The sequence below is a fragment of the Salmo salar genome, chromosome 29, assembly GCF_965601325.2.
Source record: "Salmo salar chromosome 29, fSalSal1, whole genome shotgun sequence".
Taxonomy (NCBI): domain Eukaryota; kingdom Metazoa; phylum Chordata; class Actinopteri; order Salmoniformes; family Salmonidae; genus Salmo; species Salmo salar.
Genome location: NC_138319.1, coordinates 27,758,071 through 27,776,530, shown reverse-complemented (window position 1 = coordinate 27,776,530; position 18,460 = coordinate 27,758,071). Strand labels below are relative to the sequence as shown.

At 44.3% G+C, this 18,460-nt stretch overlaps 1 protein-coding gene across 1 annotated transcript; it reads right to left on the bottom strand.

The window, feature by feature from the left end:
- Positions 1-2: 2 nt before the first annotated feature.
- Positions 3-18,335, bottom strand: LOC106590474 (V-type proton ATPase catalytic subunit A). Its single transcript, XM_014181544.3, has 15 exons — positions 18,187-18,335; positions 11,461-11,557; positions 11,043-11,171; positions 9,560-9,774; positions 8,673-8,810; positions 8,441-8,592; positions 8,012-8,174; positions 6,296-6,404; positions 6,045-6,167; positions 5,785-5,899; positions 5,548-5,611; positions 1,463-1,666; positions 1,233-1,327; positions 940-1,111; positions 3-765 (listed from the first exon to the last, which is right to left on the bottom strand). Exons 2-15 carry the CDS (start codon positions 11,540-11,542, stop codon positions 673-675), a joined length of 1,854 nt encoding a protein of 617 aa, XP_014037019.1. The 5' UTR covers positions 11,543-11,557; positions 18,187-18,335; the 3' UTR covers positions 3-672.
- Positions 18,336-18,460: the final 125 nt, after the last annotated feature.

The following is an 18,460-nucleotide window of genomic DNA, read 5'->3' as shown; positions in this document are numbered from 1 at the left end:
ACTATTTTGTTTTGTTGCCTTTTATTCTTTGGGACTTGTCCCATGAGCAGTAGAAAGGACAGGGTGAGCGCCCACCTCTCTCTCTCTCTCCCCCTCTCTCACACACACACACAGCAAGTACACAAGACTACACAGCATAAATCAGTAAATATGAACAACCAGACCACACGCTGTCCATGTCAGACGCCTGCAACAAATATAGAGTCACTCTGCTTATTAAGTATTTGATGTTAATATTCATCAATATTCTGTACAGATAGAGGGCTAATGAACGATAATTACATCAACTGAAGTCTTCAGGTACACAGCTAGGGCCAGAGACCATGTCCAAAATAAACAGGGGGAAGGGAGGGGCAATGCAGGGGTCTCACAAACAGACATGTAAACATACACACATTAAGGTGTTGGGGCAGATCTTCGACCATGCTGGGCCAAATATACTGGGGTATTTAGAATGTGTGAGGAAACAGAATACAAGAATACAGTACATTTTGTTCTCTTCTTGCCCATACACATGTTGAGTAAACTGATGGCAGGAGGTTGGGTGTAAACACAAGGCAGTGGAATGTGAGGCTGCAGTGGAGGTGGCTACAGAGTGGGGGGGGGGGCAGACATGCACTGTCCCCGAGGTCACAGGTGAGGGGTCAGGGGTGAAAGGTCCAGGGTGAAGGCTCAGTCCTCCAAGCTACGGAAGGAGTTCTGCATGTCCTCCAGCAGTTGGGCATAGTCAGACTTGATCTTGGCCTCTCCCTCCTTCACTGGGTCCTGAAACAGACCAGACATATAGAGTTACACAGACACACAAACAGATCGTGATACAGACAAATAGTAAGAGAAACACTCAGAGACAGCATAGAAATACAGAGAGAGAGAGATATAGGGAATACACACACACACACAGAGAAAGACAAACGAGAAACAGTCAGACAGCAGATGTACCTTGAACTTCATGGAGCTGAGTCTGTAGAGGATCTCTCCCAGGTGTTCTCGGATCATGGACCAGGTGATCTTGTTGTCGCTCTGAGCTGTGGTCTCCACCGCGTGCCTCGCCATGTCGTAGAACGCTATGATGTTGGACAGGATGCCTACCGTCTTATAGAAGGGACAAAACCTGCAGGGAGAGGTCAGGGAGTTACAGTTGGAATGACTTCACAGTCAATCTTTCAGTATTACTCAGAAATATATGAGTAGGTCAGTGAGAGTAAGTGCGTTTGAGTGAGTGAGTGTTTTACCTGTCGTAGGGGGTGTAACCATTCTGTTGCAGGAAGTCATCCTTGAGGAGCTTGGCCACCTCCAGGGTGATCTTATCAGTTTCGGCCAGCGATGCCTGTCACCATGACAACCAGGACAATCTCAATATTATGAAGCAGAGGAGGCATGGAGATAAAACCTCAGACTATAGAGATGCAGCCCAATATTGTCCCCACCTTCTTTCTTCCCCCTCCCCTCAGTTGCCCCTCACCTTGCCGACCAGCTGTACGATCTCAGCCAGGTCCTCCTCCTCCTGCAGGATCTCTTTGGCCTTGGTGCGCAGTGGGACGAACTCAGGGAAGTGCTTGTCGTAGTACTCGTCTAGGGCCCGCGTGTACTTACTGTAGCTGATCAGCCAGTTGACTGACGGGAAGTGCTTCCTCTGGGCCAGCTTCTTATCCAGACCCCAGAACACCTGAGAGAGGGAAGGATAGAGGGGGAGAGAGAGAGAGAGAGAAAGGGGGAGAGAAAGAGTGAGTGGGCAGAGAGAAAGAGGGAGAGAGGATGAAGGCAGGGAGAGAGGGAGGGAAAAAGAGGATGAAGAGTTGCATTCCCCTGCTCAGACGTTGCATGAACCAACCAATGGTTGTGTGCCACGTCATTGATTGTGTCAGACTGACAGATTGCTATAACATATGATGTGGTTAGCTGATACGTAAAATACCTATCCAGGCGTTGTCAGATCTGACAGGCATCAGCATCAGGAGCGTACCCAAGGATTGATAATTGAGTCCCTAAAGCTTGTCTTTATTTCTTTGCTTCATATGGATGAGTGTAATGACCTTAGTGATCACTGTTTTACAGCCTGTGTTCGTAATGGCTGCTCAGTGAAACGACCTGTCCTTGAATGAGCAAGCCTTCCTTCATGAACTGGCCTCTCTAAAATGGTATGGAATCAGCTTGATCCCCTCTGTCGAAGACGCTTGGACCTTCTTTTTTGATATTTTCTGTGGTATTGTTAACAAACACGCCCCCATAAAGAAAATTAGAATTAAAAACAGGTTCAGCCCCTGGTTCGACCGTGATCTTGCAGAGTTACTCCACCTCAAGAATTGCATTTGGCGAAAGGCTCGGCACACGCATACTCAGGCTGACTGGCTATCATTCAGGCAAATGAGAAATAAGTGCACTCAGGCTATCCGGAAGGCCAAAGTTAGTTACTTTATGGAACAGTTTCTCTGTGGGTCTAACCCCTTGAAGTTCTGGAAAACGGTTAAAGACCTGGAGAATAAACCCTCCTCCTCACAGCTGCCCATGTCCCTTAATGTTGATGATGTGGTTGTTACTGACAAGAAGCACATGGCTGAGATCTTTAAGGCACCACTTCCTGAAGTCAGGATTCCTATTTGACTCAGACATACCTCCTTGCCCATCCAACATTTCCTCATCTCCCACCCCTTCTAATGCAACTATCCCCGACGCTTCTCCCTTTTTTTTCTCCTGCCCTGCTACAAAGTTTCTCCCTGCAGGTGGTCACTGAGTCCGAGGTGCTAAAGGAGCTCCTTAAACTTTACCCCCCAAAAACGTATTCTTTAAGGTTGCTGCCCCTATCATCGCCAAGCCCGTCTCTCCTTTCTGGAGAGGTTCCCATTGCTTAGAAGGCAGCCACGGTTCGTCCTTTATTTAAAGGAGGAGATCAAGCTGATCCTAATTGTTATAGGCCTATTTCTATTTTGCCCTGTTTATCAAAAGTGTTGGAAAAAAACTTGTCAATAATCAACTGACTGGCTTTCTTGATGTCTATAGTATTCTCTCTGGTACGCAATCTGGTTCCACTCAGGTTATGGATGTGCCACTGCAACCTTAAAGGTCCTAAATGATGTCACCATTGCCCTTGATTATAAGCAATATTGTGCTGCTATTTTTATCAACTTGGCCAAAGCTTTTGATACGGTAGACCATTCCATTCTTGTGGACCTGGCTAAGGAGTATTGGTGTCTCTGAGGGGTCTTTCGGCTGGTTTGCTAACTACCTCTCTCAAAGAGTACAGTGTATAAAGTCAGAAAATCTGCCGTCTCAGCCACTGCCTGTCACCAAGGGAGTACCCCAAGGCTCAAGCCTAGGCCCCACGCTCTTCTGAATTTACATCAACAACATAGCTCAGGCAGTCGGAAGCTCTCTCATCCATTTATATGCTGATGATACAGTCTTATACTCAGCTGGCCCCTTCCCGGATTTTGTGTTAAATGCTCTACAACAAAGCAGACATCAGTGTGGATGACGGATCACCACCTCAAGCTGAACCTCGGCAAGACGGAGCTGCTCTTCCTCCCGGGGAAGGACTGCCCGTTCCATGATCTCGCCATCACGGTTGACAACTCCATTGTGTCCTCCTCCCAGAGTGCTAAGAGCCTTGGCATGATCCTGGACAACACCCTGTCGTTCTCCGCTAACATCAAGGCGGTGACCCGATCCTGTAGGTTCATGCTCTACAACATTCGCAGAGTACGACCCTGCCTTACACAGGAAGCGGCGCAGGTCCTAATCCAGGCACTTGTCATCTCCCGTCTGGATTACTGCAACTCGCTGTTGGCGGGGCTCCCTGCCTGTGCCATTAAACCCCTACAACTCATCCAGAACGCCGCAGCCCGTCTGGTGTTCAACCTTCCCAAGTTCTCTCACGTCACCCCGCTCCTCCGCACACTCCACTGGCTTCCAGTAGAAGCTCGCATCTGCTACAAGACCATGGTGCTTGCCTACGGAGCTGTGAGGGGAACGGCACCTCCGTACCTTCAGGCTCTGATCAGTCCCTACACCCAAAGAAGGGCACTGCGTTCATCCACCTCTGGCCTGCTCGCCTCCCTACCTCTGCGGAAGCACAGTTCCCGCTCAGCCCAGTCAAAACTGTTCGCTGCTCTGGCACCCCAATGGTGGAACAAGCTCCCTCACGACGCCAGGACAGCGGAGTCAATCACCACCTTCCGGAGACACCTGAAACCCCACCTCTTTAAGGAATACCTGGGATAGGATAAAGTAATCCTTCTAACCACCCCCCCCCCCCCCCCCCCAAAAAAAGATATATATAGATGTACTATTGTAAAGTGGTTGTTCCACTGGATATCATAAGGTGAATGCACCAATTTGTAGGTCGCTCTGGATAAGAGCGTCTGCTAAATGACATAAATGTAAAGCTTTCTTAATGTCCAACAAGCTTTCTCTAACCTTGACCTTTGTTTTGGAGGTGTTCAGAACAAGGTTATGTGGTTAGGTAAGTAGAATGACCCTCCTCCCACAGGTGTGATTACTACCTCTGAGGGTTTAGAGCTTGAGGTAGTCACCTCATACAAGAAACTTGGGAGTATGGCTAGATGGTGCACTGTCTTTCTCTCAGCACATATCAAAGCTGCAGGCTAAAGTTAAATCTAGACTTGGTTTCCTCTATCGTAATCGCTCCTCTTTCACCCCAGCTGCCAAACTAACCCTGATTCAGATGACCATCCTACCCATGCTAGATTACAGAGACATCATTTAAGGGTGCTCTCGAGGTAAGGGTGCTCTCGAGCGGCTAGATGTTCTTTACCATTAGGCCATCAGATTTGCCACCAATGCTCCTTTGAGGACACATTACTGCACTCTATACTCCTCTGTAAACGGGTCATCTCTGTATACCCGTCGCAAGACCCACTGGTTGATGCTTAATTATAAAACCCTCTTAGGCCTCACTCTCCCCCTATCTGAGATATCTACTGCAGCCCTCATCCTCCACATACAACACCCGTTCTGAGTCACATTCTGTTAAAGGTCCCCAAAGCACACACATCCATGGGTCTCTCCTCTTTTCAGTTCGCTGCAGCTAGCGACTGGAACGAGCTGCAACAAACACTCAAACTGGGCAGTTTTATCTCAATATCTTTATTCAAAGACCTTATCATGGACACTCTTACTGACAGCTGTGGCTGCTTTGTGTGATGTATTATTGTCTCTACCTTCTTGCCCTTTGTACTGTTGTCTGTGCCCAATAATGTTTGTACCATGTTTTGTGCCTCTACCATGTTGTTGTTGTTATGTTGTGTTGCTACTATGCTATGTTGTCATGTGTTGATGCCTTGCTATGTTGTTGTCTTAGGTCTCTCTTTATGTAGTGTTGTCTAACTTGTTGTGATGTGTGTTTTGTCCTATATTTATATTGTATTTATTTATTTTAATCCCAGGTCCCCGTGGCCGCAGGAGGCCTTTTGCCTTTCGGTAGGCCGTCATTGTAAATAAGAATGTGTTCTTAACTGACTTGCCTAGTTAAATAATGGTGTAAGTGTGTTCTATCAGAGCCAGACAGAAACAGGCCCTATCCACAGTTACCTGCACGATTCCCAGGGTAGCTGATGTCACAGGATCAGAGAAGTCGCCACCAGGGGGAGACACACTGTGGAAATGAAACAGAACATTGGTAACGTGGTTATAACGTTAGAAGAAGCACTCCACTTCCGCCTATTTCAGTGTGGCTTGATTGTGTTGGCAGGTTTCTGAGGTCTACTGGAGAGCTGAGAGGAGGAACAAGGGCTCCCCCGTGTGGTGAAGAGATGTAACTGTACTCACGCCCCCACAATGCTGACGCTGCCCTCTCTCTCTGGGTTGCCAAGACACTTCACTCTGCCAGCACGCTCGTAGAATGACGCCAGACGGGCACCCAAGTAGGCTGGGTAACCACTGTCTGTGGAGACAAAACAGACCTTACTTGATATGTTCCAAATAACTGATTTAAACCAAATTCACCCCACTAGCCCTAGAAGATGTCCTATACATTGCATTAAAAAGGCAACTATTTTGTATTTTGGGTGTTACCAGCTGCCACTCACCAGCGGGCATCTCAGCCAGTCGACCAGAGATCTCCCTGAGAGCCTCGGCCCATCGAGAGGTGGAGTCAGCCATCATGCTAACATTGTAGCCCATGTCCCTGAAGTACTCAGACAGCGTGATCCCTGCAGACACACACACAGAGGACAAGTAGGTGATTGGTTAGGGGGTGTGCTCCATGTTGTGGTCTCAGACCTGTCATTGGCTGGGAGGTTTGCTGTGTTATGCTCTGGGCCCTGTGATTGGTTCCTACCTGTGTAGATAGAGGCCTCTCTAGCAGCCACAGGCATGTTGGAGGTGTTGGCGACCAGCGCTGTTCTCTTCATGATGCTCTCAGTCTTCCCATCCACCTCCATGGTCAGCTATTAGACAGACACACTGTCAATCATCCTGACCTTCAATAAGAAAAAGGCTAACGCTAATGATGATGATCATGATAATCTAATGACATACAGCGCATTCGGAAAGTATTCAGACCCCTTGACCTTTTCCACATTTTGTTACTTTACAGCCTTATTCTAAAATTAATTTAATCAATGTTTTTCCTCATCAATCTACACACAACACCCCACAATGACAAAGCAAAAACAGTTTAGAAATGTTTACAAATGTATAGAAAAATAAAATAAAAAGAAATACCATTTACATAAGGATTGAGACCTTTGCTATGAGACTTTCTACAACATGATTTGGAAAGGCACACACACCTGTCTATATAAGATCCCACAGTTGAAAGTGCATTTCAGAGCAAAAACCAAGCCATGAGGTCGAAGGAATTGTCCGTAGCGCTCCGAGACAGGATTGTATCAAGGCACAGATCTGGGGAAGGGTACCAAAAACATTTCTGCAGCATTGAAGGTCCCCAAGAACACAGTGGCCTCCATCATTCTTAAATGGAAGAAGTTTGGAACCACAAAGACTCTTCCAAGAGCTAGCCGCCCGGCAAAACTGAGAAATCAGGGAGGTGACCAAGAACCGAATGGTCACTCTGACAGAGTTCTAGGGTTCCTCTGTAGAGATAGTTGTACATATGGAAGTTTCTTCTATCTCTGCAGCAGTCTACCAATTAGGCCTTTATGGTAGATTGGCCAGACAGAAGCCATTCCTCAGTAAAAGGCACATGACAGCCCGCTTGGAGTTTGCCAAAAGGCACCTAAAGGAGTCTTAGACCATGAGAAACAAAATGATCTGGTCTGATGAAACAAAGATTTAACTCTTTGGCCTAAATGCCAAGAGTCACGTCTGGAGGAAACCTGGCACCATCCCCACAGTGAAGCATGGTGGTGGCAGCATGATGCCGTGAGGATGTTTTTCAGTGGCAGGGACTGGGAGACCAGTCAGGACCGAGGCAAAGATGAACAGAGCAAAGTACAGAGAGATCCTTGATGAAAACCTGCTCCAGAGCTCTCAGGACCTCAGACTGGGGCGAAGGTTCACCTTCCAACAGGAAAATGACCCTATGCACACAGCCAAGACAACGCAGGAGTGGCTTCGGGACAAGTCTCTGAATGTCCTTGTGTGTCCCAGCCGGAGCCAGGACTTGAACCCAATCTAACATCTCTGGAGAGACCTGAAAATAGCTGTGCAGCAACACTCCCCATCCAACCTGACAGCTTGAGAGGATCTGCAGAGAAGAATGGGAGAAACTCCCCAAATACAGGTGTGCCAAGATTATAGCGTCACACCCAAGAAGACTCAAGGCTGTAATTGCTGCCAAAAGTGCTTCAACAAAGTACTGAGTAAAGGGTCTGAATACTTATGTAAATGTGATATCATTTTTTTTTTTTTTTTATACATCTGCAAAAATGTCTAAAAACCTATTTTTGCTTCGTCATTATGGGGTATTGTGTGTAGATTGATGAGGAAAAAAGGAGTTTCATCCATTTTAGAGTAAGCCTGTAACGTAACAAAATGTGGAAAAAGTCAAGTTGTTCTGAATACTTTCCGAATGCACTGTAACACCACCCACCTCGGGGAAATCTCGCAGAACTTCTGACATCTCGTTCCCACGCTCCCCGCAGCCTACGTAGACAATGACATCACTGTTGGAGTACTTTGACAGGGACTGGGAGATGACCGTTTTACCACAGCCAAAGGCTCCGGGGATGGCTGTGGTTCCTCCCTGGACACACCTGGACACAGAGACAGACAGAACAAACCGGGGGCAGGGAGATGGAAGCAGAGGTTGAGTATATTGGCAGATTCAGAGAACACTTTCTAATTCAGCTTCCTTGTAGTAGAACATTGAAGACAGATGGACAGAAAGACATTCTGATAGTGTCCTTGAAGAAAAGAGGGAAAATGGGGAGAATGCTAAGAGGGATTCCCTGAAGCAGAGAGATGGAGAAAGGTGAAGGAAGGATAGATGGAAAAGTGGGGTAAGAGAAAGGGGACTCACGGGAAGAGGGCGTCCAGTACTCTCTGTCCGGTCAGCAGTGGGTGATTGGCAGGTAGCTTCTCTGTGACCGGACGAATCTGTCGCACTGGCCAGACTTGGACCATGGTGAACTTTTCCTTCATACCCTCAAACTCCAGCTCCAACACCACGTCCTGAAACACACAGTCTTAATACATAAATGACCCCACATGTATTACTATGGATTTAGACAAGGTTGGGTGGTGGAACTAACCGAGACGTCATAGTTTCCAGGGGGAGCCACATAGGTGACGGTTCCTCTGTTCCTCGGGGGCAGCATGATCTTGTGCTTGATGAGGGAGTTCTCAAACACCATCCCGTAGATATCACCCCCTGTGATGTGACTGCCCACCTAAGAGGGGGGGGGGGGGTTAATGGTTATCAATTCAAACTTTAACATGAAAGCTAGAATCCTTAGTTGCTACATACATTTTTGGATTTATAGATTAACGATAGATACCCACTGATTCATGAAGAATATAACTTCTAATGATTTGTGAGCTTAGTTCAACTGTCGTACCCCATCAGAACCCAAAATATAAGCTTGATTTACCCCAATGTTCGTAAACAATGTAAACAAACACTGGATAGCCTCAAAACATGGTTAAAACTACCATTTTGATATCATGGATGGTCAGTACTTGCATCCATAGCTCAGTCTATGACTTTCACTGTGGTTCCCGAGTGGCGCAGCGGTCTAAGGCACTGGATCTCAGTGCTAGAGGCGTCACTACAGACACCCTGGTTCGAATCCAGGCTGTATCACAACCGGCCATGATTGGGAGTCCCATAGGGCGGCACACAATTGGCCCAGCGTCGTCCGGGTTTGGCCGGTATAGGCTGTCGTTGTAAATAAGAATTTGTTCTTAACTGACTTGCCTAGTTAAATAAAGGTTACATTTTTGAAAATTCTCCAGGTCCATTGCTCATCTTACTCCCAAAACAGAGGCGGGGTTACCGCTTTGTTATTGTTTCAATTAAGGATTCTAGCTTTAAATGTACAGTTCAGTATGTGGTCTAAGGAGACTTGAAATTGTGGATAGTGTAGCGCATCGAGTAAACCACGCAAACACTTTCCTCAGAGTAGTAGGACACACCCACCCGTAAGCTCTTGACGGGGGAGAACTCCCATTTCAGGTCTCGGTTGAGGGCTCCGATATTGACTCCGCGGGGGATGTAGATGCTCTGTGTTAGGTCGTTGATGTCCTTCAGGGGGCGCTGGATACCATCAAAGATGGAGCCCATGATGCCTGGGCCCAGCTCCACTGACAGAGGCTTCCCTGTCCGCAGCACTGGGTCCCCAACGGACACACCCGCTGTGACAATGCTCAGGAACATACTCACAGTGTGTGTGTGTGTGTGTGTGTGTGTGTGTGTGTGTGTGTGTGTGTGTGTGTGTGTGTGTGTGTGTTTCAGTACAGTGTAGAAGACTGAGTGTGTATGTACCGTAGAAATGTGTTCGGTAATGAACACTAAGGTGATTGTATAAATATATAGTAAGTGTGTATACACACACACACACACACACACACACACACACACACACACACACACACACCATGGCGGTTGGAACTGGTTCAGGGAACCAAACCAAAGACCCGAAAATAACTAAATTTTAAGGAACAGAATCAGAACTGCGAATGAAAGTGATCTATAATGTTCCAGGAACAGAACTGTTATTTTATAATCATGGCAACCGATTAATAATGTTTTTTTTACATTCAGGGTATATTTTTCTTCTGTTCCCACTAAAAACTCTGTAAAGCACCTCTGCAAAGCCCTCACCCTCAAACCTATTCCAGTGTCTACCCACTAGAAGATTTTTGCAAGTATGTGTGTACCAGGGTTTCCATTAGGAAAATTTGAAAAAACATCCATATACATTCAGATTGAACCTGGCGCAGCCAGCACCATCAATAAACAAGGGATATTGGCCAAACAATGTGTTTCGATGTGTAGGATATGCAAAATCTCTCCCTCAGCATGCTACGACACGCATTTCATTAGGTCAGATGGCTAGAACACCTTGTCTGCTATACAGATATAGGCGTATAGAAGGAGGCTAATTTGTTAATTTTATATCACAGTAAAGGAAGGAACGATGTAAACCGGTACTTTTGTTTTGGTTCTAACTGATTCAGAAATGTATTTTGCTTCTACACCTGCATTACTTGCTGTTTGGGGATTTAGGCTGGGTTTCTGTACAGCACTTTGAGATATCAGCTGATGTAAGAAGGGAAATATAAATACATTTGATTTGAAATTTGATTTGATCAGGAAAAGGAAAAAAAATGGTGGTTCTGTTCAGGAAAAAAGCGATCAGAAAATAACTTTTGGTTCCAACCCCTGACAGACAGGTGCAGTCATGTACACACAGGCATAGCACTGTATGTACCAGGAGAACACTGACAGTCAGGTACAGTAAAGCTTGCATCCCAAATGAAACCCCTATTAACTTTACAGTGCACTTCTTTTAACCAGGGCCCATATTTCTCTGGTCAAAAGTAGTGCCCTATGTAGGGAATAGGATTCCATTTGGGATACAACCAGTCAGGTGCAGTAACAGTATAACCCGTAAGGATACATGTCTCCTCGTAGACCTGGATGGTGGCCATGTCTCCCTCCAGCCTGATGATCTCTCCCACCAGCTCACTGTGGCCCACACGCACCAGCTCATACATGGCCGCTCCCGCCATAGCAGTGGCCGTCACCACTGCAGCACAGCCAGGGGACAACACAGGTCAGAGGTCACACACCATGCAAGCGAGACGGATCTCTAGTCAAAACTCCACGCCAGATTGGTGTAAACAGATTAGTGCCAAGCCAAGCCTCCTATCGCCTAGCTTACTACCAGAGGGATAGCTTTTTTTTCTTCCATTTAACCTTTAACTAGGCATAGCTGAGGCTATTACCAAAGCATCCCTTCTTCAGCTAGCCTAAAACCTTTAGAGCCTAAACAGAGGCACATGAGACATAGGTGAATGTGTATGTGAGATAGTGACCTGGGCCGGAGACTCCATGGACATATCCAAACTCGCTCTCTTTCTCCTCATCCCGGATCTTAGGCAGCTTGGACAGGTCCATCCTGACAGGCTAGATCTGAGAGAAAGAAAGAATGGAGTGAGTGTGTGAATGACAGTGATAAAGGGAGCGAGAAGAGAGAAAGAGTGGTGCACAGTCCACAGAGCACCACTGACGGGTTGGTTATTCAGCAACAAAACCATTGTGTGAGCAACTATGGGAAAAACAGATGGGTTGGCTTAGATTGTTGACAACATGTAAACTATATTTTAGTCTCCAATGTTTATTGAAAACAAATAGATTTTCTAAATGGTTCACTGATATGGATGAAAATACCCTCAAATTAAAGCTGACAGTCTGCATTTTAAACTCATAGTCATTGTATCATTTAAAATCCAAAGTGCTGTAGTACAGAGACAAAACATTTGTCACTAGCTAGGTTTCCATCCAATTGGCGACAGATTTTCATGGGAATATTATAGAATCCGTATAAAGAAAACATGCGCATTTTCCCACCAGTGGTATATTTCCACCAAATTGACTTCTTGCGGATAAACATCAGTGCGTGATGACGTAGTGCACACAAAATGTACTTTTTCGCTTAGGTTTTCATTTATCAAATAAAAATCTGAAGTTCAATGTGTTTCCATCGCATGTTCAACTCTAGCGATAGTTTTGTCACAAAAACTGTTGTGTTAAATAGTAAATGTGCCTACTCTGGTCTTGGCACCTGCGCTCTAGCCAACAGCTCACAGATACAGTGCAGGTAGGCTGTGAGGGTTGTCTAGTCTACACCATGAGATTATTATGGATTTCTATTAGTCAAACAGCAGTCAAGCATAGATCATCATCTCACCAGAATAAGACCCTGGATATTTATTGGAAAGCAGCGTCAAGCTCATTACCGTGCACTTTCACCACTCTGAAATGAATCAGAACTTATTTCATCTGTAGTCTAATAAACTGCATAGTTTTCCGAGTCGTGTGACTCCAAAGGTACTTCGATATGATGCATATTATATCAAGAACAATAACAGGACCCAGCCTCTGTGTAACTCTATACGTCTGGCGCATAAAGTAGTTTCCACCTCCATGTCCCGAAACATACATTTTACAGACACAAAAACACCTCACCATCTTGAACAAACAAAGTCTTTCGGCGTTAATAAAAATTGTACCGAAACTACCTGTTTCCATCACAGCTGTTACGATTTATTTTGTTATGGTATGACTTTACTTGCATAAAACACTATGGATGGAAACGTGGTTACTGTCCCAGTATGGAGCTCACCGTATATACAGCTGTATTGATTCGTGTTATAGCTGACTGCATCCCAGACCATAGTGAGTTATAGTCCTGGCTGGGACACTATTGACCCAGTCATTAGAAGGTCAATGGGCTTCTCATCCAACTCAAAATCCACCCACCCATCCATTCTGAATCTGTTCAAAGCAGCTTGTTAACCCTCCCCAACACTAAAAACATACACTAACAGAGTAGGCCAATTACTAAATGATGATTTCACACAGACAAATTCCCGCCCACACATAGGCTTAAAAATGAAGCTTTCTACAATGGTGAGAGGGACTCGCAAACATATAGCAAGCACACTATCGGGAAACAGCCTGTACACACAGATCCCTGTCCCTCTTATGTTACCATGACAATATCACCCCTTTTCTGAACCGTGACCATGGTGATATCCCAGCGACTAGAGCCCAACGTCACGACATCTCTCTCTCTCTAGGGAGAGAATGTTTTATTCCCTCTGGATCCTATCAGGAGCAAAATACTTACTGTAAAACAGGACAGACACTGTATACACACACTGACAGACTCACACTTGGACAGAATTCAATCATTTCCATTGTGATTTTGGCATAGAGACTCATAGGGTGGAATATATGCATGAAGCGTCACATGACTGTGGAACATGGCTGGCTGAGTTATATGGGCCGTTTGAGGAAGTGGAAAATCCTAGTGTGGGGTAGGATTGGGAAGTCAACTAAATTAGTGTCTTTGTGAATTGTATGAGATTCAGACACAGTGATTCACAACACTCTGGTATTTAAAAAGCTAGAGGATTAAATCCATATCCCTTGACACAACAGTGAGCATACTGCCATGCCTCAGGGCAGCCACCTACCAAGCTCAGCAATCTCTGGTACGATGCAGGCTGAAGTTGCCCTTAAAAACAGATCAGGGATCAGTTTACTCTCCCCAAAGTCCCTACCTTTATTGGGGGGAAAAAGTACTTCCACACTAATGGTTGTGGAAGTACAGTCAGAGGGTAAAACCCAGACATGCATCACATTTCTATGGACTCAGCCACATCATATGACACCAGTCATGTGACGTATGGAATCCTTTTATCAAGGATACACTCACTGAGCACTGCAGTGTTAAAATGTAAATGATCCGTACTCAGGAATGTCTCTCCAGTGAGGGTAACCAGTGACCAAACAAAGGAGCTTTAGCCTAATAAAATAATGTCCCATTCAGCATAATCTGTCTCATAATGAAACTAGAACGAGTGCTGGTTGCAAGATGTTGCATAATCCTGTAAACCCAACGGCTCACATTTAACTTCCTGTTCAAATGTCATGAAATAGTGCTAATTTACTAAGTAAGTGCATCCCAAATTGATAATGGATTCACACATTCACCAACAACCACCCTTCCCCTGGCTACCAGTGATTCTGAAGGGCAGAATCAGGAAGGCAAGCACTGAAGAGAGGGAGAAGGCCTACAGTACAGGCCGAGGTTCTAGGGCAGGGGTAGAACATAATTAGAATAATTTGTACACTGCAAATTGACCACAAGTTTGCCCAAAAAGAGGTTCTATTTGAAAATATAAATAATTTCATACGTTGATTACATTGAGACACGATCACATATATGTCTCCTTGTTTACATGTGGCAATACTTGGTAACAGATTTTCTAAATTAAACTCTTTTTTTGCTGAATTCATTGTGATTTTAACAGTCTTTTTTGACCCAAAACTAAAAAATATACACAACCAGTCAAAAGTTTGGACACCTTCTCATTCCAGGGTTTTTCTCTACTTTTACTATTTTCTACATTGTAGAATAATAGTGAAGACATCAAAACTATGAAATAACACATATGGAATCATGTAGTAACCAAAAAAGTGCTTAACAAATCAAAATATATTTTATATTTGAGATTCTTCAAAGTAGCCACCCTTAATGACAGCTTTGCACACAATTGGCATTCTCTCAACCAGCTTCATGAGGTAGTCACCTGGAATGCATTTCAATTAACAGGTGTGCCTTTTTAAAAGAAAATGTTTTGAATTTCTTTCCTTCTTCATGCGTTTGAGCCAATCAGTTGTGTTGTGACAAGGTAATTGAAATGGATTCCAGGTGACTACCTCATGAAGCTGGTTGAGGGAATGCCAAGAGTGTGCAAAGCTGTCATCAAGGCAAAGGGTGGCTACTTTAAAGAATCTCAACTATAAAATATTTTGATTTGTTTAACACTTTTTTGCTTACTAGATGATTCCATATATGTAATTTCATAGTTTTGATGTCTTCACTATTATTCTACAATATAGAAAATAGTCAAAATAAAGAAAAACCCTTTTATGAGTAGGTGTGTCCCAAATTTTGACTGGTACTGTAGTTATAAACTGTGTGGTTAGAGCCCGGAATTCTGATTGGCTGACAGCCGTGGTATATCAGACCATATACCACGGGTATGACAAAGCATTTATTTGTACTGCTCTAATTACATTGGTAACTAGTTTATAATAGCAGTAAGTCACCTCTGGGGTTTGTGGTACATGGCCAATATGCCACGGCTAAGGGCTGTATCCAGGCACTCCATGATGCATCTTGTCTAAGAACAGCCCTTAGCGGTGGTATATTGGCCATATACCACACTCCCGTGTTGCTTATTGTTTAATTATATGTGCATATCTACCTCAATTCTCTCTTACCCCTGCAGAACACCTTGGTACTGGTACCCTGTGTATATAGCCAAGTTATCGTTACTCATTTGTATTTATTCTTACTTTTCTATTTTCTTTCTCTGCATTGTTGGGAAAGGCCCGTAAGTAAGCTGTTAGTCTACACCTGTAGTTTTTGTGAGCATAGGAGAAATACAATTTGATAACAAGATAAAATAGTTAACCTTTCTCAGTCCTAGTGTAACCGATGTGAAATGGCTAGTTAGTTAGCGGTGGTGCGCGCTAATAGCGTTTCAATCAGTGACGTCACTCGCTCTGAGACTGGAAGTAGGGTGTCCCCTTGCGTTGCAAGGACGGTGGCTTTTGTGGTGCGATGGGTAACGATGCTTCGGTGGGTGTCAGTTGTTGATGTGTGCAAGGGTCCCTGGTTCGAGCCCGGGTTGGGGCGAAGAGAGGGACGGAACCTACACTGTTACATTGGTGCCGTGACCCGGATCATTGGTTGCTGCGGAAAAGGAGGAGGTCAAAAGAGGGGGTGAATGTAACCGATGTGAAATGGCTAGTTAGTTAGCGGTGGTGCGCGCTAATAGCATTTCAATCAGTGACGTCACTCGCTCTGAGACTTGAAGTAGGGTTTCCCCTTGCGTTGCAAGGGCCGCGGGTTTTGTGGCGCGATGGGTAACGATGCTTCGTGGGGTGTCAGTTGTTGATGTGTGCAAGGGTCCCTGGTTCAAGCCCGGGTTGGGGCGAAGAGAGGGACGGAACCTACACTGTTACACTAGTATTGAGCCAAAGAGCTGCAACTAAAACTGGTCCTGAATCAACACTTAGGGAAAACCTATTAAACCTATTTTTAACTAGCTGTTCTTTTTAACTAGCTGTTCTTTTTAACTAGCTGTTCTTTGTTATCAAAGATAGAAGACACAAAGGGTAGATCTTATTCTGAATATCCTGTAGCTTCCTTTCCCCTTCCTTGTCTTGTGTCCTTCATTAGACACAGCACTATACAGGTGAAAGAAAATCAATCGGTGGGATTTCACAATATTGCTTTAACTTAGGGTTTCCCAAACTCTGTCCTCGGGACACACATTTTGATTTTTGCCATAGCACTACACAGCTGATTCAAATAATCAACTAATCATCAAGCTTTGACCATTTGAAACAGCTGTGTAGTGTTAGGGCAAAAACCAAAACGTGCACCCCTTGGGGTCCCAATGACACCATTTGGGAAACAGTGATTTAACCTATCCTTACTTCTCAGATCAGTGCAGATGAAGGAGAAGGGAAGAGGATGTGAACTAACATTATTGAGATTCACCAAAACAGGCCCTACCCTATAAGCAGACACTTCTGATGGGAAATGCAACATCCAAGTGAGGATGTGGTGGGGCTGTGGCAGGTACACAGGGTCCTAACGCGCTTGTGCTAAATGCATTGAATGATTCTTCCTCTTCCGTAGTCAAACAGAATCATCCTCATGTGACACTGTCACACTAGCCTATGTCACTAGGGACAAACCAATGGAATAGGGCCGCTTGACTATAATGTGATTTGTCTTTGATTTACAATACCACTCTCTGCATGCATCTTCAACTGATAACGTTTGTAGTAGGGCTACTAGTCTCCTTCTTATCTCAGGTGCATTGCCCCAAAGTCTGCGGGTCAGTCAGCTGAGATTAAAGTAGCCCAATAATGGACTAAAGGAGCCTAACGTTACTGCTTATACTCCAATGATTTTACATGTTCTGTTTATAGGTGAATTGGCTCTGGAAGGCAAAACGGCCAAATAATCCATCTAAAACGTGAATCGATTCTCAATTGCGGTGCGGTTCAAGAAATATAAATCCCTCTACTTTCATATCAAAATAATTTCACAAACGAAAAATACACACTGACTGTCCACTTATAACCGGTTTTATCAGTTGCAGCCTACTGTATTTTTTTTTTTGACAACATGTTTGTGGTGTCGGTATTCCATTTACACAGGTGTTCAGACACGTATAGCTAATTAGCACAAAATGTCCACTCAGTCTTCCATGTTTTCCATAAACAAGCATTGTAATACGGAAATATTGGCTTGTGGGAACCCTATAAAAAGGTGTATATCAATTTAACATTTTGTTTTTTTACAATTATTTCTCGCCGATATGAAAGGTTCTTAAGTTTCCAAACCCGTACCGCAAGCAATGCGTGTTAAAGGTCAAACCAAGCATCACGGCTCTTAATTAACAGATGACGTCTTAGTCCAATGATTTAGGTGTAATGATCAAGGGCTACATTGCCAAAGGTGTCTTGTCAATATAATCACATGATCACCAATGCGCTGTAGCGTCGACATTTTTTTTACATGATCGAATCTATCCATGGCCATGCAACTGAAAATAACATAAGTAGTTGCATTGTTGCTATAAAAAAAAAACACATTGAGAGACAAATACATAACGTGCGGCACGATGTTTACGCATTTTTGCGCAACAACAACTGACATTTGAGAAGCCGCATTGCCAGCGTTGCAATTTGATGGTGATAAAAATCCATGTAATTTTTTTTTATTCAAATAGTCCTATATTTGAATGAATAACTAAGACCATGAATGCATTTAAATGTTCTAATTATCAAAATCCTTTGATAAACGACCGTATTATTTAAGCCTAGGTCATCTGTCAAAATCGCTGGCTGTGCCATTTTGATGCATTTCGAAAGAATTATGAAAAATCACATAATATAGACAGTGCATTTAAGCTAACTTGATGATAATAAAACGGCATAGCTACCTTCAGAAATTAAACGGTCCAGCGTCTTGATCCTCTGCCTAGGGAAGACGTGAGTGGCGATACGACAGCAAATGATCAGCTGACTTCATTCAATCCGAGTTTTGCAGATCGCGAGACTCGGGACTCACAACGCTGCAACTGCTTCCATTATGGCTCAAGCTCACTCTGGTGTCAAATATATAGATGGAAAAATATCTACTTCCTCTTGATATTCGTCTATAGTTTGAAATTAACATTTAAAAACAACAACACAAGAACAGAACAGCTGATTAAT

Excerpts from the sequence above, each read along its gene's own strand:
- LOC106590474 (XM_014181544.3), bottom strand. The coding sequence starts at position 11,542 with ATGGACCTGTCCAAGCTGCCTAAGATCCGGGATGAGGAGAAAGAGAGC. Across the intron at positions 8,175-8,440 it reads GTACTGGACGCCCTCTTCCC|GTGTGTCCAGGGAGGAACCA; the intron begins GTGAGTCCCCTT and ends CTCTGTGTCCAG. Across the intron at positions 5,612-5,784 it reads AGCGTCAGCATTGTGGGGGC|TGTGTCTCCCCCTGGTGGCG; the intron begins GTGAGTACAGTT and ends TCATTTCCACAG.